At 44.1% G+C, this 27,151-nt stretch overlaps 1 protein-coding gene across 1 annotated transcript; it reads left to right on the forward strand.

Annotated features, from left to right (window-relative positions):
* Nucleotides 1–5,954: 5,954 nt before the first annotated feature.
* SLC25A31 (solute carrier family 25 member 31) lies at nucleotides 5,955–27,151 on the forward strand. The gene is made up of 6 exons (XM_034772034.1): nucleotides 5,955–6,236; nucleotides 12,735–12,862; nucleotides 16,584–16,701; nucleotides 23,529–23,683; nucleotides 23,956–24,081; nucleotides 26,822–27,151. Exons 1-6 carry the CDS (start codon nucleotides 6,020–6,022, stop codon nucleotides 27,020–27,022), a joined length of 945 nt encoding a protein of 314 aa, XP_034627925.1. The 5' UTR covers nucleotides 5,955–6,019; the 3' UTR covers nucleotides 27,023–27,151.

Genomic DNA, 27,151 nt, shown 5'->3' on the forward strand with positions numbered 1-27,151 from the left:
ATATAATCATTCATCTGATTACACTCTTTCAAATGTGCTGATATTGTGGATCCTTCTGGAAAACAATTGGAACGGTTTTTCCATAAAATATTCTTCATAATACATATCTCAGCATTTTGTAGAGGTGCATAAAATGTTTATTAGTCTTCAGTATCTAGCTGATTATTGCAAACTGTAGCTGCATATAAAACTCATGTAATCAGGAAAGGCCTTCTTTTAACTATTAGCTCAGTTTCCATTTGCCTTATCCTTTTAGTTACTGGGTGGGATGTTCCCCATTTATACCCAGCCCCACCCATGTCATGGGGATCCCCCCAGGCCAGCCATGGGCGAGACATAAAGCTCTTTGGAATCAATTACTGGGATACAAGTGAAGCAAGTCACTCCCTAAGAAACCCTCAGGCTAACCATGCTGCTTTCTAACCCCTGCTAGCCCAGGCACGGAGAACCAAGCTTACAGCACAATCTGATCTCCATTTAGCAAGACAATGAGCTACCTTTAGATGGCTGCCTATGTAATAACTTTTTTTTAACTGCTGTTCGTGTTTGTGGTGTGTTCCGTGTCATATTACCAAACAAAAACTACATTTAAAGTTAAGACTTCAACAGGACACACCCCATCTACTCCAGTGTTCCATAAAGCTTTCACTTCCTTCCCCAGCAGATACCTCTAGGCAGTGGATACCCCAGCTTCAACAACTATGCACTATAATGCGAAACCTTAACTGTGACCTCATATGCTTTTCACATTCCATGCATTTTACAAATTCCATGCATTTTGGAAGTTACTTTATTTTAATACTTGTTAAGATTTTGTGTTAGAATGAAAGTTTGCTTAAGTTGGGGTATGTATTGCCTTTTGGTATCTGTTGGAGATGGAAGTGAAAGCCATAGGGAGCTCTGGACTGTTTTAATAATTAATTAACTGCACTATGATACCCCTAAGCTATTGGTGTAAATTGTTGATGTAAAATGTCTATCCTGTTGAAAATACCAGTCAGTTATAGGTATTTCCTACAAACTAATTAGACAAATTCAAAAATAAATAGTATGGAAAAATCCTAGCTACAACATTCCAGTTAAAGAATAGAGGTGCCCCCTATGTTGCAGTAGATAATACTCAGCTTTGTCTCTGCAGCAAAGAAATAAGGGTGATGATAGTATAGTTTACCTAGGTAACATACTGGAACTAGATAGTAAATCTCTTCCTATTCCAGGACTAGTGAAGAATCTGACAAATTAAAACCAGCATCCTGTGTACACTCACAAGTCAAAAGGCATTTTCAGTCATCTGCACACTCAGAAGAAGCTGAAAATGGCAGTTAAACAAAGGAATTGTTGCTGATATTTACATCATACTTCTCCCTTATGAAGGATGGGGTTTCATAGGCACCCAAAGTGTGCTAAGTGCTCTACAAGACTCAAAGCCTCTGCTCTGAAGAGTGCAATCTAAACAGACCTTGTGCAGACAAGGGGGGGCAAGGAGGTGGAATGCAACAGCAAGTATGTGATTGAGTGCTGAAATTAGTATGGAACTTGTTAAATTCTCAATTTTTGTTAGAGGGTTTTTATTGCTTATTTTTTAATACTGCTCTAAGTACAGAACTAGGTTTTGTAGATTTTTAGAAGCATGTTTTAAGGAGAGCCCTAAAGGATGGGAGGATATAATTTCCTATAGAACACAGCAGGGAAGATCTTTATCAGATATATTCAGTGTAGCTCTTGGCTTTTGTAACTTTGGGGAAATTTATAGCTATGAATCAGGGTACATGAAGTTGATGACAAAAGGAAAATAAATGGAAAGCAGCTACTAAAGGAGTCAGAACTCAAGTTTCATGCCACAATAGAAATGTGATCATCCCTCATTGCATTTATACAATTTTTTTATAGAAATCTTTACAGGGGAGCAGGTATGCAACCATTTGCTCCCACTGAGCACAAAATATAGGAAGTAGAAAAGAAATAGTCAGCATTTAGAAATAGTCAGTATTTAAATCCATAAACAAGCAAAATGTTTGACTGTAAAAAAAAAAAAAAAAAACACAAAAAAAACATGGCGGTTCCCCTGTGGTTGATACCTTCATCAGCCAGAATAGTTTCAGGAATTTGGGGAAAAGGTAGTAAAAATCTTGCTTTACTAATAGTAACCCTAAGAGGAATAGATATGTCTGGCTTGTAAATTGAAATAGACATAAGTGAAGCAATGTTTATATGAGCAGCTGGTTGTGAAAGAACCTGAGAAACAGCTCAGACAGCGACACTGGTTTTCTGGGCTGTTACTCTCTGCTTTCTGGTAGCAGGAGGCAGACAGCTTTCAACAGCTTTCAGAGAGTTGCTGGGAAGTCCACTTGCTGATTAAAATGATTATAGGCTAGCCAAGAATGGGGGTAGAGATTTAAGAGCCTTTCTTCCATGTTATTCAGCCCAGCATTATTTGTTAGTGGATCAATACACATAGCATTGCATTGTTCACTGTTGCATTATACACCTCTACCCCAATATAACACTGTCCTCGGGAGCCAAAAAATCTTACCGTGTTATAGGTGAAACTGCATTATATCGAACTTGCTTTGATCCACTGGAACATGCAGCCCCGCCCCCCCCCTGGGGTGCTGCTTTACCGCATTATATCCGAATTCATGTTATATCAGGTCACGTTATATCGGGGTAGAGGTGTATCTTTAGGTTCCCAACTGTAGTCTCTCTTTCTTGCATGCTTCATAGGACAGAGTTCTGCTGCAGAGATTAGTGGGCCACCAAGTACTGGTTTTCTAGTTCCCTTGACCCTGTTACCAAGCCTACCTATCTATCTACCTCTCCTCTCCTCACTGCCAACCTTTTGTGCTATTACGAGGAAGGAGAGAGAGGAAATGCAGCAATGTGTCCGTGTCTTCTCTCTCTCCCACCAAGCAGGGGATTTGGCATCCTCTTTCCCCATATCAGGGTAGGCTGAATTGAAGCCTGCTACTGTAATGGCAGTAGATGGTACCACCTGCAACTGGCTGAGTGGTGTTCAAGTAACTTGGCAAACCTCAGAAGTGCCAAGGGCTTTGGGCAGATGAGAAGGGTAGTGGAACCCTTGATGGAGGAAATGCTATCAAATGGCAAAAGAGTTAAATCATGGATCTACTGCACAGCAGCCACCAACCAGAGGAAGGCAATGGGAAACCACCCTCTGTACTTTTCTCCCATGAGAACGATGGCAGAACAGAGGCTAAGTATTAAATTCTGTTATGTCACCAGTGTTCAGACATGAATAAATGGATTTACTTACTTCATCACCCTCACTTGAAGCAGGTCAGAGGCATGATGGGGGAGACAGCCAATTTTCTTTGTCTTCTATCACATTGTCAGCACATAGGGTCAGCAGGGAGAAGAGCAGAGATAGAATATGTCTGCATAGCAATCAAGAGGCATGATTGCAGCCTGTATAGCCATACTTGAGCTATCTTTGATCTAGCTAGATCAAAGCTAGAGTGAGTAACAATAGCAGTGAAGCCACAGGAGCTGCTCACGTACATACCCAAGGCCTAAGGTGCAGGGCTAACCATATCCTCATCCTATGTACCATATAACCTCACTCTCCACCATCCACCAGGCTCACTTTCCATTGCTGACCTGTCTCCCATTCCCACCCTTTTGCTGGACTCTAATCCTTCTACAAACATATTAACGTTTCAAACTACCGTAGCTAAATATTCTTAACACACACGCAAGGTATCAAGGTGTATTAGTAACAGGAGCATGACACATAGAGTCTTTTACTGTGGTAGTCCTTGCTGTTTGATGGGATGCCTGCTTCTGCAAAGCTTCCACACAGGAACTCCCACTAACTACTGTGCAACTTCCACATTTCGATTCCTTGCAGGAGTTACTTTTGGACTGCAAATTGCTTGGGGTACAGCTCTGCCTTATTTGTCTGTAAAACGTGCCGTGCTGTAGAGACAATAAAAGACATACTGCCAGTGAATGAAATGGCAGGTGCTTGTTACTTTTGAAAGAGAGACATTGTGTGGCTTTAGCAGTTGAAGCTCAGTAATCAAAGGGTCAAGATTTACACATTCAAAATACCATTTGATTAAGTTTTTTCCTCTCACAGATTATCAGTTGGTGTCAGTGCTGCACCTGCAATATTTCATAGAATTTATGAAGCATATGCTATTGGAAGGTATAAATATGAAGACATATAAGTATATGTTAATGCTATTTGAGACTGTTATAAGCAAGAACATAAGGCTTAGTTAATTAAAGCTCATTGAATAATATAGTGGTATGCCAGTGCTAATCTATGAAAAGTGACAATTCATAACATGGGTGTATCCAGTTAATGCAAATTTTAATCAGTGAATTAGGATGTGTTTTTTCTAGTCCAGTCATAGACTTCAAAGCTCCCATGGATACCTCCATGAAAAGACTCAGAACATTAAGAATGTTGCTTAGTTTCTATTGCACAAGCTGTGCAAATGATGATAGTACACATAAGCCTAAGAAGTTTCATAGTTATAACCAACTGATAGCAAAATAGAAATGGATCATACCCCTCAGGAATGATATAAAGCCTCCTAAACTGCCCCAGAATTCGATTGCCCCTCATATTCAGAGACTCATAATGAAAATGCACCAAACCAATTATCATTGGAAACACAAGGAAAGTACCTTACAAACAGGCCCTTTCAGGAGCAAAATTGTAACACTACGAAAGGACTATGGTTTCATGTGGGTATAAGTGACAATATCACATCTGAAAAGCTTAAAACCTAGGGATCATTAAGAAAGTGATCTTTAGCTTTCAGAATAGCATGTGATACAAACATAATGGATTCTGACCAGCTTGTCTAGTATCCTGACTCCAAGGGCAGCCTCTTATTATTATTAATTATTATGGTTGATATTCACAGGGTGACTTTGCTCACATCCCAATAGTGTCTGAAAATAGCCTGCTTTTACACCTTTCACTATGGGGCACCCATGTCTAATTAGCATATGAAAAGTGCTATTTTACGTATGCTAAAATGCACCTATTTGTCATTGCTCCTCAGCTCAGAGGATCCAGGAAATTTGCATGGGTGCTTCTGAAAATCACACTGAGCACAAGGGGACAGATTTGTAAAAGGTATGTAGGCGCTTAAAGATGCACACAGGTGCCTAATGGGATTTTCAAAAGCAGCACCTTTAGGGACCTTTAAAAATCTGGTCCCTTCTGTGCAGGCACCATGGATGCAGACAAACACCAGCTTTGAAAATTCCTGTGTGCTCAATTTCCACTTGAGCCCCTAAATAGGCACCCAAATTGCAATTGATTTCTGTCCAAGATTTAGAAATTGCCTTTAATCTGCTTCATATTCCACTTATGCTGCATTTAAGAACTTTTTAAAAGGGTGACAAATTCCCTACACTCCATCTATTTCTGAGTTTTTCTATTAATCTAGGTGCTGGTGAGATCATTGTACTATCACAGCAGGCTCCAGAGTACCCCACGAAAACACTGCTGTAGTGTAAAGTCAAAGTCATTGATTTTCCTGGGAATTGGATCAGGCACTAAAACAGGACGAATTCAGGAGCAGAGTTAAGGTTCTTTGGGTGCTGGATCTTTGTAAATCTCTGAGTTAACATGATGTCTGGCTCCTGCAGCTTCACATGAGAAGCATTGTGCTGTCCAAGGAACCCTTGATCATTGGTTGACGCTTTCTCTGCTGGGCAGAAAAAGGTTTTCCCAGCACGACTATGATCATTTCAGGAGCTCCCCAGCCCTGGTTCCTCAGTCAGTCCTTGTTGCCTAGCTCTAGCCTGCGGCCAACCCAACTTCAATTCCTCACTTCCAGGCTCCAGGTCTCAGGCCCAGCCCCTCTCCCTCGCTCCTTTGTGCTCCTAAGCCGCTGGCTGCAGTGTGGTTAGCTCATGTGATCTGCAGGGGCGGGTTCTGAGCAGTGGCAGTTGGCCTTGGCCTGCTGGGAGGAGCCTGCTGCCTGGAGCTCTTGCCCCATCCCAGCCAGTGCCACTGCCCTCTCCTCTCCGCACCATGCAGGCCTCGGAGAATCAGCAGCTCTTCGACCCCATCTCCTTTGGGGCAGATCTTTTGGCTGGGGGCATCGCAGCCGCCGTCTCCAAGACCACGGTTGCGCCCATCGAGCGGGTGAAGCTGCTGCTGCAGGTGCAGGCCTCATCCAAGCAGATCCGTGCTGACCAGCAGTACAAGGGCATGATAGACTGCTTCGTGCGCATCCCCAAGGAGCAGGGTATGGACCCCCAGCAACCCCTGCCCCCTGCTTCGTGCGCATCCCCAAGGAGCAGGGTATGGACCCCCAGCAACCCCTGCCCCCTGCTTCGTGTGCATCCCCAAGGAGCTGGGTATGGACCCCCAGCAACCCCTGCCCCCTGCTTCGTGTGCATCCCCAAGGAGCAGGGTATGGACCCCCAGCACCCTCTGCCCCCTGCTTCGTGCGCATCCCCAAGGAGCAGGGTATGTAAAGTCCCCCTCCCCCTGTCCTCATAATGCTCTACTTTGTGTGCATCTACATGGAGCACCGCGTACATTCCCCACACACAATCTTGTTCTATCCACAATCTCTTCCAATTCTTGGGTTTCCAGGAGTCATGCATCTTGCATTACACTCCTGCATTTATCACTCATGTCATGCAATTATTTCTACTGGCATTTCATACATCCAGCATAGTTGAAGACATTTGGCAGGATTTCCCTTGTAGCTTAGCCTCCTGACACTAGATGATGATGTGACACCTGGTGTGCAGGCTGCCTTCTCTCCCTCTGCTCCCTTACTGGCTTGCAGCCAGCAGGAGAGGAGCAGGCAGCAGCCACAATACAAGGTCAGAAGAGAGCACTGACAGTCCTTCCCTGCTGCTCCAGGGTCCGCCTCACCCACTTCACCACCAATCCCCCCACTCCAAGCACTTCTTCACCAAACCCACCCACATCTTGTTGCCCCCCCACACTTCCTTTTCCAGCAGGCCTCAGTTCACCATATCCTACCTTGATTTTTGTTTTTCTTGCTGGAATGAAGTTGAGGATTCCCTCACTGACTGTTCTTTTTCAGTTGATTACTACTATTGCATTTTTCTGAGGAAACACTGTTGTATTTTAACAAAATTATGTACATACGCTCCACAATTTTAATTGAGTTTATTTTATAAATCAAAAAATAATAGAAAAGTCAGAAGTGACACTTTGTTTAATCTACAGACACATCTTCACCTGCTGTAATAGCAAAAGTGTGTGTTCACATATTTATGGGTTGCATATTTTAATAGTCTTCCCTTATCAATAGATGCAACTATTTGGCATGCTAATCTTAATACCCATAAAAATAATGTTTAAAATAAGGGATTTTGGGAGCCTAAAACTTTGAGGATTCCCCTTTGTGAATGGACTTTCAGACCCACCCCAAACCAACCCAGATGAGTGAGGCCAGCCTGAATTAATGCATGTCAAACTTTGTCTACACTGCACTTTTGTTGTTAAAACTTTTGTCATTCAGGGGTGTGAAAAACACACACCCCTGAACGAGAAAATTTTTAACAACGAAAAGCGCCAGAGTGGACAGCGCTTCAGCGGCGGGAGCCACTCTCCCGTTGACGAACTACCGCCCTTCGTCGGGGGTAGGGTTTTTTTGTTGCCTGGAGCAGGGCTGGATTAACTTTTTGTGGGCCCGGTGCCAAACATATTTGTGGGCCCCCATTGGGGAAATAGGGCATGTGATGGGGGGCGGTCTGCAGAGCAAGGGGCCAGTTGGGGGCAATGAGATGCAGCGCAGCGAGAGTGGCTCCACTCAGCCCAGCACAAGGGCACTGTTTACAAACCCACAACTGCTAGACGCACACTGGCCCGCCCAACCCTGCGCTGCCACCGTGCCCCTTCCACACTGCACCCCTTCACCCAGATACTTCCCCCACAGCAGGGGTGGCTCTATGTTTTTTGCCACCCCAAGCACAGCAGTCAGGCGGCCTTTGGCGGCATGCCTGTGTGCGGTCCGCGGTCACGCAGATTCGGTAGCATTTCTGCAGGTGATCTGCCAGTCCTGTGGCTTCGGCATACTCGCCGCGGAATTGCCACTGAAACCACAGGACCGGCGGACCTGTACAGCTGTGAAGGCCGCCTGACTGCTGCTCTCACAATGACCGGCACGCCAGCCCCGTGGCTTGCCACGCTGGTGCCTGGAGCCACCCCTGCCCCATAGATCCCTATGCCCAGTGCCCCTTCACCCAGAGACCTCCCCCACAGCTCCCTATGCCCAGCACCCCCTGCCCAGAGACCCCTCCTGCTGACCTCCCACCACAACTGCACAGCACCCTGCACACCATACCCCCTGCTCAGCTCCCAATCCACAGATCCCCTACTGTCCAGCACTCCCTTCACAGTCCCACCATCACAGCTGTACAGCGCCCTATATTCCTGAGGGAATTCTGCATCCAATTCTGTGCATAATATTTTAAAATTCTGCAATTTTTTTTATAATAAATAAATGTGGAAGTTCCACCATGGCAGTGGGGAGCACAGGCCACTGAGGTGGGAGAATACCCTACAGCCTCCCCCGCCCCCCTGGTGCAGTGAGGCTGAACCTGATCCTGACACAGCACAAGGGCCATGCCTGCCATAGAAACACCCTGGGGCCCTGCCCCTTTTGTGCCAGGCACACCAGATGTGGGCAGGGAGGGTCAGCAGGATCCAAGTGCAGAGGGACTTTGTGTGCAGGGATCCAGATGGGGGTAAGAGGGTTCTGTGTGGGGCAGTCTGGGTGCAGGCAGCTCAGTGGAGGATCTGGATGCACAGGGAGGTTCCAGGTGCAGGGGCAATGGGAGTTTACAGGGGGGACCAAGTAAAAGTGGTTGGAGCTCGGGGGGAGGGGTGTAGTTAGTTGGGGCTCAGTGGGGAGGGTGTCTGGGGGGGCTCATCGGGGTGGTACAGATGCAGGGGAGGTGGGGCTTGTCAGGGTGAGGGTTTGATGGGCCTGCTTAACGGGAGAGCCCCAGCTGCTGCCGGGGATCTGCATGCTGGGCCCCCGCTTCCCCCATCCCCTTCTCTTCCCCATCCCATCATAGGTGCTGACTTTTGGTTTTGCCAGTGGGTGCCCCATCCCAGCTCTGCCCTCTCCTCCAAGACTCTGGCCCCACTCTACCCCACCCCTTCCTGCCCCTGTTTTGCCCCCTCCCCCTAGGTCCCCTCTCCTGAGGGCCTCCCACTCACTCCTTTCTGCCCCCTCCTGCCTTAAGGTCAAGGTGTGTGTGTATTTGGGGCGGCTCAGCTCCCACCAACTGGCAATTTTCAGCATATTTATGCACTTTTCATATTCTACTTATTGAATGTGTGTCTATCATGGGTATCTTAATATCATCATTAAAATAATAATGAACTATATAGTTACATTATCATGAATTACAGTGTATTAAAATCATTACACTCAGATACAAGCTGTCTTCACTAACAGCCCAGTTTACAGACATTACGTTCACTCTGATTCACACCTGCTTGGGGCCCCTTTGGGAGCTGTGAGCCACTGATGGCAGTGGAAAGCTGGCAGCTGCAAGGGACAAGCAGTGGGGAGTCTTTCCCCTCTCCCTGCCCCTTTCCCCCTCTATTGTTTCTTCTCTAAGTCCTTGTTCCCCTTCCTGATGTTTCCCCCTTCTTGCTTCCCACCCATGTCCCTTTTCCCATCTCTCTCTCTCTACTCCCCCCTCCTGGTGGCTTGGTCTAGTGTCTGGCCCACCCATGCACTCAAAGCACAGAGGAAGCTCCCCCTCCTTGGGGTAGGAAGGGTTGCCTAGTGTTTAAGGTACAGGCCTCGGGGCCAGGTGTTCTGGGTTTGGTTCTCTGCTCTGCCACAGACTCCCTGCTTAGCCTTGGGAAAGTCACTTCACCTCTGTGTGCCCTAGATCCCACCAGCCAAATGGGGCTAATACTGACCCTGCCTCCGAGGCTAAATCCATTCATGGCTGTGTCATGATGGGGGAAATCAACAGACCAAGGTTGGTAGATTTGGGCTGAATTTCTCCACAGCCTGAGAATGAGAGCCAGCTCCACATAGGGGGAACGGGGGAGAGAGGGGCTCAGGCCAGCTCCGCACAGAGAGGGGTTGGGGTTTCAGCCCTGCAGCTTCTACCACTAAGGCAGCTGGGGGCTTTAGCGCCGCATCTTCTGCCGGGGTTGGAGCTTCTGCTCCCCACCCCAGTGCAGCTCCTGCCGGGGTCAGGGCTTCTCCTCCCCGCCCCCCAGTGCCAGGGCCAGCTCCAGGCACCAGCTTCTCAAGCAGGTGCTTGGGGCGGCCACTCCGGAGAGGGGCGGCAGGTCCAGGTATTCAGCGGCAATTCGGTGGATGGTCCCTCACTCCACCTGGGAGTGAAGGACCTCCCACTGAATTGCCGTCGCAGATCGCGATCGCAGCTTTTTTTAGATCGCAATCGCGGCTTTTTTTTTTTTTTTCTTGTCTTGTTTTGTTTTGTTTTGGCTGCTTGGGGCGGCCAAAACCCTGGAGCCGGCCCTGCCCAGTGCAGCTCCTGCCGGGGTCAGGACTTCTCCTCCCCCCCAGTGCAGCTCCTGCCGGGGTCGGGGCTTCTCCTCCCCATAAACCACCACTGTACCCACCAGCCGTTGGCTAGCTGGGCTCACTTGGGTCACCTGATGGCTACTGTGGCCAGAGTGGAACCTGAAACCCTACAGGTGGACGCCATGATGGCCACCAGCCCAAGAGGTGCGGGGTGGTTCCTGGTGAGCAAGGACGGGGCTGGGGTGGAGCAGGGACGGGGGCTTTGGGGAAGAGGCGTAGTGGGGTTGGGGGAAGCTTTCCTGGCCAGCTCAGCTAGCCAGGGGTTCGGGCTGGCTGGGGACCCTTCTGACTCTGGGCCCAGCGCCATGGCGCCATGGGTGCCATGGTAAACTGCCAGGAGACCTCTCTCCTGGCGACAAAGAGGGGCTACACTGCGCACCTTACAATGGCATGGCTGGAGCAGCACAGCCATGCTGTTGTAAGGTGTGCAGTGTAAACATAGCCTCAGTTTCACTGTTTAGCTGTTGATTGAGAAACCCAGGAGCAACAGCTAAAGCACTGAAGGTTTTGCCCTGATTCTTGTTAGTGGCCTTCTCACAACCTCCTCATATTTCCTATCAGATTCTAGCAGGCAGATCTCTGATAAATTTGTCAGGCCCTATATCCATATTGCTTTCAATTTTATGGCTCATTTCTGTGCTGAGCACTCTTGCTCCAGTCCAACAAAGTACTTAAGAACACGATTAACTTTTAAATATGTATGTAATCCCCTTGACTATTGAGACCAACTGATCATCAACTCTCATGTTGTTTGGGGGTTTTTTTTCTTGTTTTTTTCTTTAAGCCCTGTCTCCTGGAGTCATGTAATTATGTGAGACTCTCACCTTTCATTTGAAAAGAAAGTCTCTAGCCCTGCTCATTGGAGAGAGAGAAGCACAAAAGCATGAAATCTAAAGACTTGAAAAGACAAATAAAAAGAACCCCAAAGTTACTATTTTTTAAATTCTCGTGATTTTTAAGCCAATCTCATGGAGTTTTGGGGCCTGACTCATGATTTTTGAATGCTTGAAGCTGGCAATATATGGCTTGTCCCATTCCACCCTAAAGTGTTCTGTGGAACTGCAACAGTCAGGAGTAATCCAGGTTATCAGCAAGACAATAATGACATTTAGTTCACAGTTGGAAGGTTAGAAACTTAAAGTTAAGGTTTAAATGCTGCAGAAATGGAGGGTTATGTCCCTCCCTTACCAGAGACAGCTTCCCATTTATCAGCCTTAAGTAAGTCAGTTGATTTTGTGCCCCCCAGTTAGGTAGCTGAAGTGCAGATGTATGTTCTTGCAATGGGATGGGCTCCACTAACAGCATTCCCAGAAAAGATTTTGGTGTTACAGGAGATTTGGTTAGAAAGCTCACCCAAAGTGATCCTGCTACCACAAAAACCCACCAGTAGGTTATTTACATGCCTTCTTATCTAGAAGGTTATTGCTGCTGTTATCATTATTTTATTTATATTACAGTAGCTCCCAAAAGCCCCAGTCAATATTGTGGCTTCATTCTGCTGGACACTATCTTGATATTGGGGGGATCATTTTGGCAGCATTGCCCTGAGAAAACTAACAGCACTGGTTAGAGACACTCATTGTACAAATGGACTCCATGCAAACTTCTCCACATATCGAATAGAATTCCACACATACAGATGGAATTTGCACCTTGGCAGTGCTGTAAGTTGACACACTCGCCTGTCCCCTTAACAATTTAATTATATTGTCCAAAGGGGTAATTTTTTTAAGGTATACATTTCATCATTCTCTGGATAGAGATCCTAAGCTCCTTCTGTAGTGATTAAAATACACATGCAGCCACACTTAAATGAGATAAAGAACATGATTGGTATATATATCCCAATGAAGAGTTATGAGATTTTTTCACATACATTAAAAACATGTATCACAAATTTTATTTAAGAGGTAAGGAAGTTAGGAACCTTCACCATTTCTGAGAGTTATTGTCATTTCTCTTATGGTCTCAAGAGTTGAGATTTCTCATTGTTGGGAAACAGACATCTGTTGGTTAGTGTTAGAAAAAAAATCAGATTTCCAGTGCCATAGGAATTTTTTTGGCCACTTTTACAACTCATCATAAACTAGAAACAACAGTAATGTAATATATAAACTGTTCAGGGTAATATAATACAAACACTGTAAATGTAATTTAATAATCTGTTTTCTCCTACAGGTTTTTTGAGCTTCTGGCGTGGCAATCTGGCAAATGTTATCCGATATTTTCCAACACAGGCTCTAAACTTTGCTTTTAAGGACAAATACAAACAGCTTTTCATGTCTGGAGTGGATAAAGACAAACAGGTGAATGTGCTCTAGCAGACTTGATCACTTTAATAAGTAAACCTGTTTTGATATGGGCTAGAGCGGGTTGAAAATTTTCCAATGGAAAATCCTGATTTGATTAAATCAAAATGTTTGACAAGAAATTAGTTATCTAATTTGTTTCATGTGAAAATAGATAGCTCAAACATCCCCTTTATCTATATGTGTCTTACCTTATCTTTTTAGGATTTCTGTGGTGGGTTTCTGTAATTTCAGAAAAATATGGTGTTCGCTGCTTCTCTTCCTGGAAGTTTTTTCTTCAGTGCCAGCAACAATTCCTGCTTCAGGCTTTCCTGTTGGTACTGACCCGAAAGAACCCTGACATTCACTATTCTCTGATTCGTCTCTTTGTATTGCATGCTAATTCTTAATCTGGTCCCTTTTGTTCAAAATAAATATATATTTAAGCAATTTCAGTTTTCAAGTTCACCTCTTTACAATGGAAAAAATGGGCTATGCTTGGTGTAAATAATATTGAATTCACAGTTCTTTAAATCTCTTTTCCTTCTCATAAAAATATACCCAGCTGGGTGGGATGCATTTGCATGTTTTGGGGACTCAAATTTTACAAATGTTCTATAAATGAAACAATGCTCAGGATTCAATTCTCTAAAAATTAGGACATTTTTAAACAATCGGTTTGTTCTTTTTTTGAAGCTCAGTCCATTGGGATGCCCTTGTAAATGTTTTGTGTTGTGGGAAAACCTAAAGAGGAATGAGGTTACAAGCTATAGTTCCCTTGCTAGCTAAAACCTGTTAAAATATGTATATATCAATTAAAAGCAATAAAAGAGGTTGTGGGAATTAAAGTGCTAGATCGTTAGCTGTAGCGCCATAGAAATCAATGGAATTAAGCCAATTTTCACCAGCTGGGAATCTGACGCAAAATGTTTTAATCTGTTCCCCTCCTGTTAGCTTTTCCTTGCACCTCTTAAACACTCTGAGCCAAATCCATCATTGATGTAAGTCCATTGACTTTGGCCCATGAGATATAGGGACTTTTTTTTCCTGTTGTGGTACCAACTGAGCACCACTGGAGTTGGTGCACAGTTGTAACGTCATCAAAAAGTCCCAACAGGCCAGCAGTAATGTGGGTTTGGAGAGTCATTGACCAGAACCGTATTCTAATGTATTATAAAGTGTTTTTTGCTTGCTCTTGAGAATGACAAAAGCTCTTTATGATTTAAAAATAGAGCAGGGGAAGACCTGACAAATGTTTTGTAGTGAATCTTAGGACAGAAAGGGAATTTTGTCAAATTGATATGGATGAAATACTACTACACATACTCTCTGAGCCTTGCATGAACATTTATTATATGTTAATTTATAACATCTGATTCTCTAGATAATTTTTAAGGCTGTCAAGCAATTAAAAAAATTAATCGTGATTAATCATGCTGTTAAACAACAATAAAATACGATTTATTTTAAATATTTTTGGATGTTTACTACATTTTCAAATATATTAATTTCAATTACAACACAAAATACTAAATGTTCAGTGCTAACTTTATATTTTTAATTACAAATATTTACCCTGTAAAAAACAAAACAAAAAAATTTTCAATTCACCTCATACAAGTACTGTAGTGCAATATCTTTCATGAAAGCTGAACTTACAAATGTACAATTATGTACAAAAAAAACTGCAATCAAAAATAAAACAGTGTAAAACTATAGCATCTACAAGTCCACTCAGTCCTACTTCTTGGTCAGCCAATCACTCAGACAAACAAGGTTGATTACAATTTGCAGAAGATAATGCTGCCTGCTTCTTGTTTACAATGTCAGCCTGAAAGTGAGAACAGGCGTTCACATGGCACTGTTGTAGCTGGGGTTGCAAGATTTTTACGTGCCAGATGTGCTAAAGATTCATATGTCCCTTCATGCTTCAACCACCATTCCAGAGGACATGCTTCCATGCTGGTGATGGGTTCTGTTTGATAATGATCCAAAGCAGTGCGGACTGACGCATGTTCATTTTCATCATCTGAGTCAGATGCCACCAGGTTAATTTTCTTTTTTGGTGGTTTGTGTTCCTTAGTTTCCAAATCAGAGGCCTTGGCTACACTTGCAGCTGTACAGCGCTGTGAGGTAAACCTGTCTTCGTACAGCTGAGTAGGGAAAAGCGCTGCAGTCTGTCCACACTGACAGCTGCCAGAGCAGTGGTGTGGCCACACTTGCAACATTTGCAGCTGTGTTGGGAGCGGTGCATTATGGGCAGCTATCCCAGCATTCATGTGGCTGCAATATGCTTTTCAAAATGGGGGGGGTGGATTATGACAGGGAGTGTGGGGGGAGAGAGAATGCTTTTTGGAACATGTCAGCTCTCTATTTTGCAAGTTCTGAACTCCCAGCCCCCTGCTCAGTCATTTACTCACTCAAAGCAAGCTGCAAACTGTTTGCTTTTCTCTGTGGTATGATCTTTGAAACCGGCACTTCCGCATTCCTGCAGCTGGTCACAACAATGGAGAGGATTGGCCACTTGACAAGGTGATTAGTACAGCACTGCAAGCGTTTACACTCACACCCGTGAGTCGTAGCCACTCCGCTGCAGCTGTTATTCATCTCAGAGATGTGGAGTACCTGCAGCGGTGTACCCAGGGAGATACAGCGCTGGGGGAGGCTTTACAGCATTGTAACTTACAAGGGTAGCCAAGGCCAGAGTGTTGCTCCTTTAAGACTTCTAAAAGCATGCTCCACACCTCGTCCCTCTCAGATTTTGAATGGCACTTCAGATTCTTAAACCTTGGGTCAAGTGCTGTAGCTATTTTTAGAAATCGCACATTGGTACCTTCTTTGCATTTTGTCAAATCTGCTGTGAAAGTGTTCTTAAATCAAACAACATGTTCTGGGTCATCATCCGAGACTGCTATAGCATGAAATATATGCAGAATGCGGGTAAAACAGAGCAGGAGACATACTATTCTCCCCCCAAGGAGTACAGTCACAAATTTAATTGGTGCATTATTATTTTAACGAGCCTCATCAGTATGGAAGCATGTCCTCTGGAATGGTGGCCGAAGCATGGAAGGGGCATATGAATGTTTAGCATATCTGGCATGTAAATACCTTGCAACACCGGCTGCAAAAAAAATGCCGTGCGAACCCGTTTTCACTTTCAGGTGACATTGTAAATGAGAAGCATGCAGCAGTATCTCCAGTAATGTAAACAAACTTGTTTGTCTCAGCGATTGGCAGAATAAGAAGTAGGACTGAGTGGATTTCTAGGCTCTAAAGTTTTACACTGTTTTGTTTTTGAGTGCAGTTATGTAACCAAAAAAGATCTGCATTTGTAAGTTACACTTTCACAATAAAGAGATTGCACTTGAGTACTTGTAAAGGTGAATTGAAAAAACAGTTTCTTTTGTTTATCATTTTTACAGTGCATAAATTTGTAATCAAAAATAATAATATAAAGTGAGCATTGTGCACTTTGTATTCTGTGTTGTAATTGAAATCAATATTGAAAATGTAGAAAAACATCCAAAAATATTTAATAAATTTCAATTGGTATTCTATTGTTGTAAGCGCAATTAATCACGATTAATTTTTTTGAGTTAATCACGTGAGTTAACTGCAATTAATTAACAACCCTAATAATTTTCATTAATTCTTCAGATAGCCGTAGGGGAAATCAGTATGATGGGGTTGTAATTCTATATTTTCATAACTGTATGCAGTACTTTTTGTATTTCAGTTCTGGAAATGGTTTTTTGCAAACCTAGTTTCTGGTGGAGCAGCTGGAGCAACATCTTTGTGTGTAGTATATCCACTAGACTTTGCACGAACTCGATTAGCTGCTGACATTGGGAAAGGTAGTGAATTCTTTTAAATTACCCTTCTAATTTTTCCCTAGATGTGTTTCAGATTATTTATATATATCCGTATATTACAACCAAATCAATACTCAGATATGTGCATTAGAGTTCTTTGCATTACTTAGAAAAATGTCCCAAACAGTTAAAAAGTCATAACAAATATATTTAAGGGTTGTATGATCTTTATTAAAAATGAGAGAAAGAAAGTGTGTGGAGAGGGAAATCTTTGGAGACAACTACAGAGCATAATTCTTACATTTCTTTATATATAGCTTAATTTTTCACATTTACATTAAGCTACTCCACTAGATTTTGCCAGATATAAATGCCAACAATTGCAGGATCTTATTTTGTAATCATATGACTCTAAAGGCATAGACTTCACAGGGCACCAGCCACCTCTGTTCCACACAAAGAATATCAATAGGAATTTTGTACAAATATTACAGGTAGTATATGTCCCTAGATATGTATCTTAGAAATCTCTCAAAAGACTAAATTAAAGATGTTTAAGTTCTGCTCTGAGGTGTACCCACATACCCCTTTAGATTTTATTCTCCAGAAGAAAAGCAGACAACTGACACTGGGGTGCCATATCACTATGTCCCAAATTGCTACTTTTCTTCAGTAATGTGGCTACTGTCAATAGGATGCCAAGAAAATTCCCTTAGAATCAGAGGGTCAAATTCACAATTTGTGTAAATCAGCATCATCCCAATGATTTCAGTGATGTTCTGACCATGGGCTTGTCTACCAGACCCCACAGTTATGACTACAGGAGTGTGAGTAACAGTGCGCACCAAAAGTGCTGCACAGCTGTAACTCCTCCGTGTGGACAATATGGGCAAGAACTAAAAGGTTCCTCATTCTCATTAAAGAATCCTCCTCAAAGGGTATGTCTACACTACGGGATTAATCCGAATTTTATATAATTCGAATTTGGGAAACAGATTGTATAAAGTCGAATGTATGCGGCCACACTAAGCACATTAATTCGGCGGTGTGCGTCCATGTTCCGGGGCTAGCGTCGATTTCTGGAGCGTTGCACTGTGGGTAGCTATCCCATAGCTATCCCATAGTTCCCGCAGTCTCCCCCGCTCATTGGAATTCTGGGTTGAGATCCCAGTGCCTGATGGGACAAAAAACATTGTCGCAGGTGGTTCTGGGTACAGCCTCACCCCTCCCTCCCTCCCTGCATGAAAGCAACGGACGGCAGACAATCATTTCGCGCCTTTTTTCCTGGGTGAACACTGCAGACTCCATACCACGGCAAGCATGGAGCCCGCTCAGCTCAAGACAGCAGTCATGAACATTGTAAACACCTCGCGCGTTCTTGTGGAGGTAATGCTGAGCCAGGACCAGAAAAACGAGGCGGGGAGGCAGCGGCGGCGGCAGCGCAGCGACAAGAGTGATGAGGACATGGACATGGACACGGACACGGACACAGAATTCTGTCAAACTGCGGGCCACGGTGCTTTGGAGATCATGTTGTTAATGGAGCAGGTTCTATCCATGGAACGCCTATTCTGGGCAAGGGAAACAAGCACAGACTGGTGGGACCACATAGTGTTGCAGGTGTGGGATGATTCCCAGTGGCTGCGGAACTTTCACATGCGTAAGGGCACTTTCATGGAACTTTGTGACTTGCTGTCCCCTGCCCTGAAATGCCAGAATACCAAGATGAGAGCAGCCCTCACAGTTGAGAAGCGAGTGGCGATAGCCCTGTGGAAGCTTGCAACGCCAGACAGCTACCGGTCAGTCGGGAATCAATATGGAGTGTGCAAATCTACTGTGTGGGCTGCTGTGATGCAAGTAGCCAAAGCAATCACTCAGGTGCTGCTACAAAAGGTAGTGACTCTGGGAAATGTGCAGGTCATAGTGGATGGCTTTGCTGCAATGGGATTCCCTAACTGTGGTGGGGCGATAGATGGAACCCATATCCCTATCTTGGAACCGGAGCACCAGGGTACCCAGTACATAAACCGCAAGGGGTACTTTTCAATGGTGCTTCAAGCACTTGTGGATCACAAGGGACGTTTCACCAACTTCAACGTGGGCTGGCCGGGAAGGGTTCATGACGCTCGCGTCTTCAGGAACACTACTCTGTTTAAAGGGCTGCAGCAAGGGACTTACTTTCCGGACCAGAAAATAACCGTTGGGGATGTTGAAATGCCAATAGTTATTCTTGGGGACCCAGCCTACCCCTTAATGCCATGGCTCATGAAGCCATACACAGGCAGCCTGGACAGGAGTCAGGAGCTGTTCAACTACAGGCTGAGCAAGTGCAGAATGGTGGTAGAATGTGCATTTGGCCGTTTAAAAGGTCGCTGGCGATCGTTACTGACTCGCTCAGACCTCAGCCAAACCAATCTCCCCATTGTTATTTCTGCTTGCTGTGTGCTCCACAATCTCTGTGAAAGTACGGGGGAGACCTTTATGGCGGGGTGGGAGGCTGAGGCAAATCGCCTGGCTGCTGATTACATGCAGCCAGACACCAGGGCGATTAGAAGAGCACACCAGGAAGCGCTGTGCATCAGAGAAGCTTTGAAAACCAGTTTCATGACTGGCCAGGCTACAGTGTGAAATATCTGTTTGTTTCTCCTTCATGAAAACCCTCCCCCTTTATTGATTCATTCTCTGTAAGGAACCCACCCTCCCCCTTCCCCCAGCTTGCTTTCAAACCAAATAAAGTCACTATCATTTAAAAATCATTTATTCTTTATTAATAGATTATAAAAAGAGGGAGGGAACCCAGGTGGGGTTTGGGAGGAGGATCGGCGGGAAGGAAAAGGCCACTAAAAAAAGGTTAAAAAAATGACAGCCTTTGGCTTGGGCTGTCCACTGGGGTGGAATGGGAAGGTGTACGGAGCCTCCCCCCCACCCCGCGTTCTTACACGTCTGGGTGAGGAGGCTATGGAACATGGGGAGGGGGAGAGGGGTTATACAGGGGCTGTAGCGGCACTCTGTTATCCTGCTGCCGTTCCTGAAGCTCCACCAGATGCCGGAGCATGTCTGTTTGCTCACGCAGCAGCCCCAGCGTTGCATCCTGCCTCCTCTGATCTTCCTGCCGCCACCTCTCATTTCGAGCGTCTCTCCTCTCCTCACATTGGTCCCTCCTGTCCTCACGTTGGTCCCTCATGTCCTCACGTTGGTCCCTCCTGTCCTCACGTTCACTGGCTTCTTTCCTATACTTTGAAACCGTGTCCTTCCAATCATTCAGATGAGCTCTGTCACTGCGGGTGGATTCCATGATTTCTGCGAACATCTTGTCTCGTGTCTTCTTTTTCCGACGCCTTATCTGTGATAGCCTACGGGACGGAGGAGGAAGGCTTGAAGAATTTGCAGCTGCTGGAGGGAGGGAAAAAAGGAGAGAATTTTTTAAAAAGATACACTTTGCAGAACAATGCTTATACTCTTTCACGGTGACCAACACTATTCATATTACATAGCACATGTGATTTCTGTGCAAGGTCACATTTTGCCTCTTAATATTCAGTGCCTGTGGCTTTGCTGCTAGAGATCACAGACGCAGGTCCGGGCAACAGAATTCGGCTTGCATGCGGCCATGGTAAGCCATTGTCTTTCGGCTTCTGCACCCTCCTTTCCCACATACCAAGCAAAGCCCGTTGAGTGCTGCGGTTTTCCTGTTAACATTCAGCAGCAAAAAACAAACTAACCACCCCCCCGCATCCAATTCTCTGGATGATCGCTTTATGCCTCCCCCCACCGCGTGGCTGGTATCAGGGAAGATCCCTGCTAGCCAAACGCAAAAAGCTCTGGGCCAATTCCTTCCCCCCCCCGCCTCCCCGCGCTTGGCTAACTGCAGAGAAGGATTTCTTTTCAGCCACAGGCAAACAGCCCAGTAGGAACTGCCACCTCTGTCCCCTTAATTAAATTCCCGTATTTCAACCAGGTTACCATGAGCGATATCACTCTCCTGAGGATTACACAGCAAGATAAAGAACGGATGTTGCTTGAATGCCAGCAAACACCGGGACCATATGCTGCCAGGCTTTGTCATACAATGATACCAGATTACTTGCTGCAAGCATGGCGCGGTCAAGTGTCCTACCATGGAGGACGGAATAAGGCTGCACTGCCCAGAAACCTTGTGGCAAGGCTTTTGGAGTACCTCCAGGAGAGTTTCATGGAGATGTCCCTGGAGGATTTCCGCTCCATCCTCAGACATGTTAACAGACTTTTCCAGTAGCTGTACTGGCTGCGAATGCATCCCAAGTCCTCAGGGCAAAGTAATCATTAAAAACCCTTGCTTTTAAAACAAGTTTTATATTTTAAAAGGTAAACTCACCTGAGGTCCCTTCCATGGGGTCGTGGTCTTGGATACTGGGTTGGGAGGGTACTTCAGTCAGGCTGAGAAAAAGATCCTGGCTGTTGGGGAGAATGGAGTGCTGGGTGCTCTCTGCAAGCTCGTCCTCCTCCTCCTCCTCCTCCTCTTCCCCGTCCGCAGAATCCTCAGGTGTAGCTGATGAGATTATCCCCGCCTCGGAATCCACGGTCAGAGGTGGGGTAGTGGTGGCAGCCCCCCCCAGAACTGCATGCAGCTCGTTGTAGAAGCGGCATGTCTGCAGTTCTGACCCGGAGCGACCGTTTGCCTCCTTTGTTTTTTGATAGGCTTGTCTGAGCTCCTTGACTTTCACGCGGCACTGATCTGAGTCCCTATTGTGGCCTCTCTCCATCATGCCCTTGGAGATTTTTTCAAAAGTTTTTGCATTTCGTCTTTTTGAACGAAGTTCTGCTAGCACTGAATCCTCTCCCCATATAGTGATCAGATCCAGTACCTCCCGTACGGTCCATGCTGGTGCTCTTTTTCGATTATCGGCTGCATGGTTACCTGTGCTGATGAGCTATCTATGGTCACCTGTGCTCTCCACGCTGGGCAAACAGGAAATGAAATTCAAATGTTCGCAGGGCTTTTCCTGTCTACCTGGCCAGTGTATCCGAGTTCAGATTGCTGTCCAGAGTAGTCACAATGGTGCACTGTGGGATAGCTCCCGGAGGCCGATACCATCGAATTGCGGCAACACTAACCCTAATTCGAAATGATAAAATTGATTTTGGCGCTACTCCGCTCGTCGGGGTGGAGTACAGAAATCGATTTAAAGAGCCCTTTATTTCGAATTAAATGGCTTCGTTGTGTGGACGGGTGCAGGGTTAATTCGATTTAACGCTGCTAAATCCGAATTAAAGTCGTAGTGTAGACCAGGCTAAACAGTATTACCTTAATGTGAACAAGGAATCTTTTAATTCACACCTGCCGCATCCACAGGGGAGAGTTCACTGCTAATCACATCCCCATAGAGTCCAAACTGCAAGGCAGTGTAGACAGCCTGTGTGAAACGTTACAGTTTGGTGGAGAGCAAAATGGCTGCAGCTCCCATTTATGTTGGAAAAAGAACCAGATTTCTAACAATAAAAATCAGTAATGTCCAAACTGCTATTTAATTGTCTGAGGATTCAGTATGCTGAAGGCTGGAAAATGATTGGCAAACACAATAGAGTTATGTTAAAGGCAAGCCTAGGCATATTATATTGTAAAATAGCTTCATGTTTCTATACTTGTTGAAAATGCCCCTCATGTCTTAGTGGGGTGAGTGGGAGGAATGTTTGATTGGATCGTCACAGAATAGGCAATTACTGGGGTCCAGGGAAAGAGGGAAAAGGCTCAGTCACTCTTGGGGGCCCTCCCTGCTCAGAACATATATGGAAATTGTGTCTAGCCTGGGGGACATAAGAGGAGAAGACGTTTCTCTGCTGTCCATTGACCAAGCTCTGGGGAGGACAGAGGAACCTAGGTTTTTGTGCCCTCCCTGATCCCCGTGCTGTGTGCTGGGTTCTCCTGAGCATGCAGCAGTCATCTTGCCCCGATTGCTTCTGTGCCCTCCCGGCCCATAGTTGAGGTATGTTATCAGGAAGTTGTTGGTCTGACCAGATTGACAGTTTGGGGGGATCAGGAAGGACATTTCTCCTTAAGGAGAGAAGGTGGGCCTGTCTGGTGGGTTTTTCATCTTCCCCACAGAATTCTGGGAACCTGGTTTTAGGAGAAAGGAAGAAATTAAAAAATGGAGTTTGTCATTTTGTCACCACCTACAGCCAATATCCCAGTGCAGGCTAAAGGCTGAAAGGGATCAGCTCCCAGGATAAGTATGAGTATCAGGAGATAATTAATGGGCCCTTTTAGCCTGAAGGGAGAATGGGAAGCCTTAAGTTTTTGCAGAGAGAGGTACCCTGCAAGTACACCCTCTTTCCCCTTTGCAGGGAAAGGGCAAGAGAATTCAGACTGGGCTGAATCCTAGGGTTAGCCTGAAAAGGTCCAACCTTGAATATTGAGTATTTGGCATGAAGACCATTTAACACTGCACGGTACACAAGTCAATGTCTGATTTTTTTGGAGAGGTGGGTTAGCCCTCTTCCCATTAAATTTAAAATTTAATAAAGTTGTTGCCTGCTGCTTTAAATCTATCCTTGGGTCTGTTTCATTCTATTGTGTGCCCACATCAAATGTTGAATTTGTGGGCAAAACAGTTAGAATCAGCTAACTTTAATTAATGATTGGGAAGTTTGGATAACTTTGAAGATATTATTGTGCCATTTTCTAGATAGTGATGCATATCGGCAGAGGAAGAGTACTTTTTCCTTCTCCTGTCAGCACTCTGTTCTTCTACTGTGTGTAAGAGAAATGTAATGGATTCTCCTGTATAACAATGTCTTTTGGCCCAAAATGATGCAAAATTTTATTCTTTTAAAGCGTGCTGACAAAGACACAAATATGCATGTTGTTTAATAGAAAACTTCTTTTATATTAGGTCTTGCTGAGCGACAGTTCAAGGGCCTGGGTGACTGTATTATTAAAATTGCAAGGTCAGACGGACTTGTTGGCCTGTACCAGGGGTTTGGTGTTTCAGTACAGGGAATCATTGTGTACCGAGCTTCCTATTTTGGATGTTATGACACCATTAAGGTAACTCTTGTGGATAAAACACATGCTTATCAGATATTTTAAGTATTCATCAGGAATTAATAAAAATGTTAATTTTTTTCTTTGTCTTTAATTTTAAATACTCAAAAGTATATTTATTTTTTTAATTTCAAAGGAGGTATAAAATTTCAAATAATCTTTCTCCGGTAATTACAAAAGAAAGCTAGGAAAATGACACTTTGCACCTACTGATTTCGACATTAACTTTAGATGATCAGAAATGACATGGTCATCTGTTGGTTTTCTCTTTATAGGGGCTATTGCCAAATCCAAAACAAACACCATTCATTTTGTCCTTTCTCATTGCCCAAGCTGTGACTACATTCTCTGGGATACTGTCTTATCCCTTTGACACTGTCAGAAGACGCATGATGATGCAGGTAAGCAATATATTTTGCTATTCTTTTTTTAAAATCATGTAGGATTAAAAGAATCTGGTATGTCACTATTACATGACTTTATCGCACTCTTCATCTAAGGTAAAAAATCTCTTATCAGCTGCAGTCAATGCGACAGCTCACAGAGAACTGAAGAAAAAGTTTGACTACTCCCTCTTACTGACTTAACTTACCTGAGATGTAGTGATTGATTCCTTCAAAGTACTTGTGATTACCCAGGCAAAATATATTATCATTCGAGATAGTTTGGTGCAAACCATGGTCAAAGTTTTTCTAGTAAACTTGGTTCTCTTTCCTCCTTGGAGCCCAGGTGTTTTAAGACATTGAAGTAAATTCTTAAGGATGCTTCAGAGAACAAATCCTCACTATCAGGAATTATCCTCAACCAAAAAGTAAAAACCTTAAATATGCTCCTGACAAAACAGGAACTCCTTCCCTAGATCCCTGGGGAAGCTTGACCACCTGGTATTAGAACAAAGGATGGCAGTTCCAAAACGGTTTCCATAAGTTTCATTTAAAGAGTACTTGCTCTTCTCATAGCATCAAAGAAAACTTTTGATGCATCAAAAATCAATGGGAGTTAGGCACCTAACCTGCTTGGGCACTTCAGAACACCCCACTAATAACTTCTCTGCATCTCTGAAAATCTAGCTCTCAGTCACAAGAAATTCCTGAGGTGTGCAGTAGATAGCATCCACTATCAATGCTAATCTCTCCCTTTTGGGCTGTCACATGCTTGCCATGTCTTCAGATCCTGCTTTACATGCCTGGTTGGCATATGAGCCTATTATTTATGCTGTCTTCGCTAATATGTACTTGTGCTTATTGAGGTTGTTCTCACCAAGAATGACAATTATTGGTTGTAATTCAGTAACTCCTACCATTACAGCAAAAGATAGGGGCCAAGTGGTTTTTAGTAGCTGTAGAAATATTCAAGATAATGTAGGTAGTTTCAAAGATGATGAGTATGATGGTAGGAATGGTAACTCCACCCACAAGGTGCCATAGAGGACCAGCAGAAGAATCATCCAGTGATTTTACTGACATAGAAGAAACAGAAAGAGATCAAGTAATGTAATTAGGAAGATCTATGCACTTGCTGGTGCATAAAACTATAGGTCTAAAAGATATTCTACTTATGGTGTCCTTCGGTGGTGGTGGTGGTGGTTTTTTTTTTTTTTTTTAAAGTTAATGTGGGTCTGCAGATACAGCTACAAATACAATTGCTATTATGGATGATTTCTATGATAGTGAAATTAACAACATGCATGCAGAATTTGATGCCAAACATTTGATACAACACTTTCTGTTTCTCCAGCCAATAATAAATTTGGCTCTGAAGGCAACTTCCTGGAGTAACTAGGGGATAGTACTATTACTGCTTCCAATGCGAGTTAGTGCTTTTATTAAAAATGAGAAGAATTCTCACCTCAACAGCAATATCCTCCACCAACATCCTTTGAATGTATTGCAGTAGATTCAGATCCTGTACAAATAGTTCAACAGTGTTTGCTACTCTATTATACCTCCTGCTACACCTATTATATTGCATATTGAAATATACAAGTCTACAACAGCAGTCAGTCCACAACTTATATTAACATTCCCATCAGATGTAGAAGCACAACATCTGCATGATATGCTTTCTTGATCAGTAAACTTCTATGATTTTCCATTATGCTGACAATTAGAGAAGATACAGGGAGAGTTATGCATGTCACTACTTATAGGTGTACAAGCAGTCGGACAAATTTATGTGATCTCTCACTGCTCAGGGGCTTTTTCCTTCAGCTGTAAGCACTTATAACTAGCCCCAATGAAGGTGGCACTGGGGCCTCTGCAAACCTTTAACAAGTCTTCCTTTATGCGTCACTTTCATATGTTACGGCACCTATATGAAGAGAAGCAATCTGTACTGCATGACTCATGTTTAGATTACGCTTTTCTAGTACTGTCCCTCTACAGGGTCTATCCCTTAGGCCAGTAAATCCCTGTGGCTTTTCAGGGGATACTGAATCAGCTGTTTTCTGGCTCCACCACCCATGCCCTTACCCCATGAAGCTCATGAGAGCCTGATCATATTGAGTTTGTGTAGAGGGATTTTTGTAGGGTTGGAGGATGGGCATATATTGACTCAATCCTCCACCCTTTGACAGACTGAGTCACAGGAGCAGGGATTCCACTCCTCCTCATCTGCCCTGTGGTTCTGGGTTTTTGTGTAAGTCAGAACCTTAACACTCTTTTAAAGGAATTTTGTTTAAATATATATACACTGAATGAACTCTATTAATTAATAGAGAATTGAAATCTTCTTGCTATACAATAATTCAGTGGCACTAAAGAAGGAAAAAAAGATGTGATGCAGCAGTTTTGATAGCATCAGAGTGGTTCAAGGCACCCTTAGGACAGGAGTGAGCTCATTTAACTCCTAAGCTATCCACTTGCCTACTAAACCTGAAATGAAGCATCACAAGAATGATTGCAGCCTTTCTAAATGTAGCTGTGGAGAACTAGCTAAATGAGCATTACATCAAAGAAGTATTTAGTAATTCAAGTTCTCACATTTGAGAGGATGCAAACTGAGGAAAAGATGTTCCCAAACTATCATACTTAAACGTTCATTACTAGCAAGGGAAGAAAAAAACACATTTGCAGTGTACTAAGCATATACATTTTCCTCACTGTATTGCATGAATGTTTTGTTTTTATTATTTGCATGCAGAGTGGAGAGGTTGAACGTCAATATAAAGGAACTATTGACTGCTTTTTCAAGATATACAAACAGGAGGGACTTAAAGCTTTCTTTCGGGGAGCCTTCTCCAATGTCCTTCGTGGAACTGGAGGTGCGTTAGTGCTGGTGCTTTATGACAAAATTAAGGAACTTTTCAATTTGGATATTTCAAAGAGTTCATCATCTGACTAAAATAATGGATAAGAATCTATTTTGTCTGTATAACATATAATGATACAAGTCTCCTCATTTGGATGACATGTTAGTAGTTCACTATTGTGCTGTTAATGCTGTAATAAAAACTAAAGAGTTATTTGTTTT

This window comes from Trachemys scripta, chromosome 5 (genome assembly GCF_013100865.1).
Source record: "Trachemys scripta elegans isolate TJP31775 chromosome 5, CAS_Tse_1.0, whole genome shotgun sequence".
Lineage (NCBI taxonomy): Eukaryota > Metazoa > Chordata > Testudines > Emydidae > Trachemys > Trachemys scripta.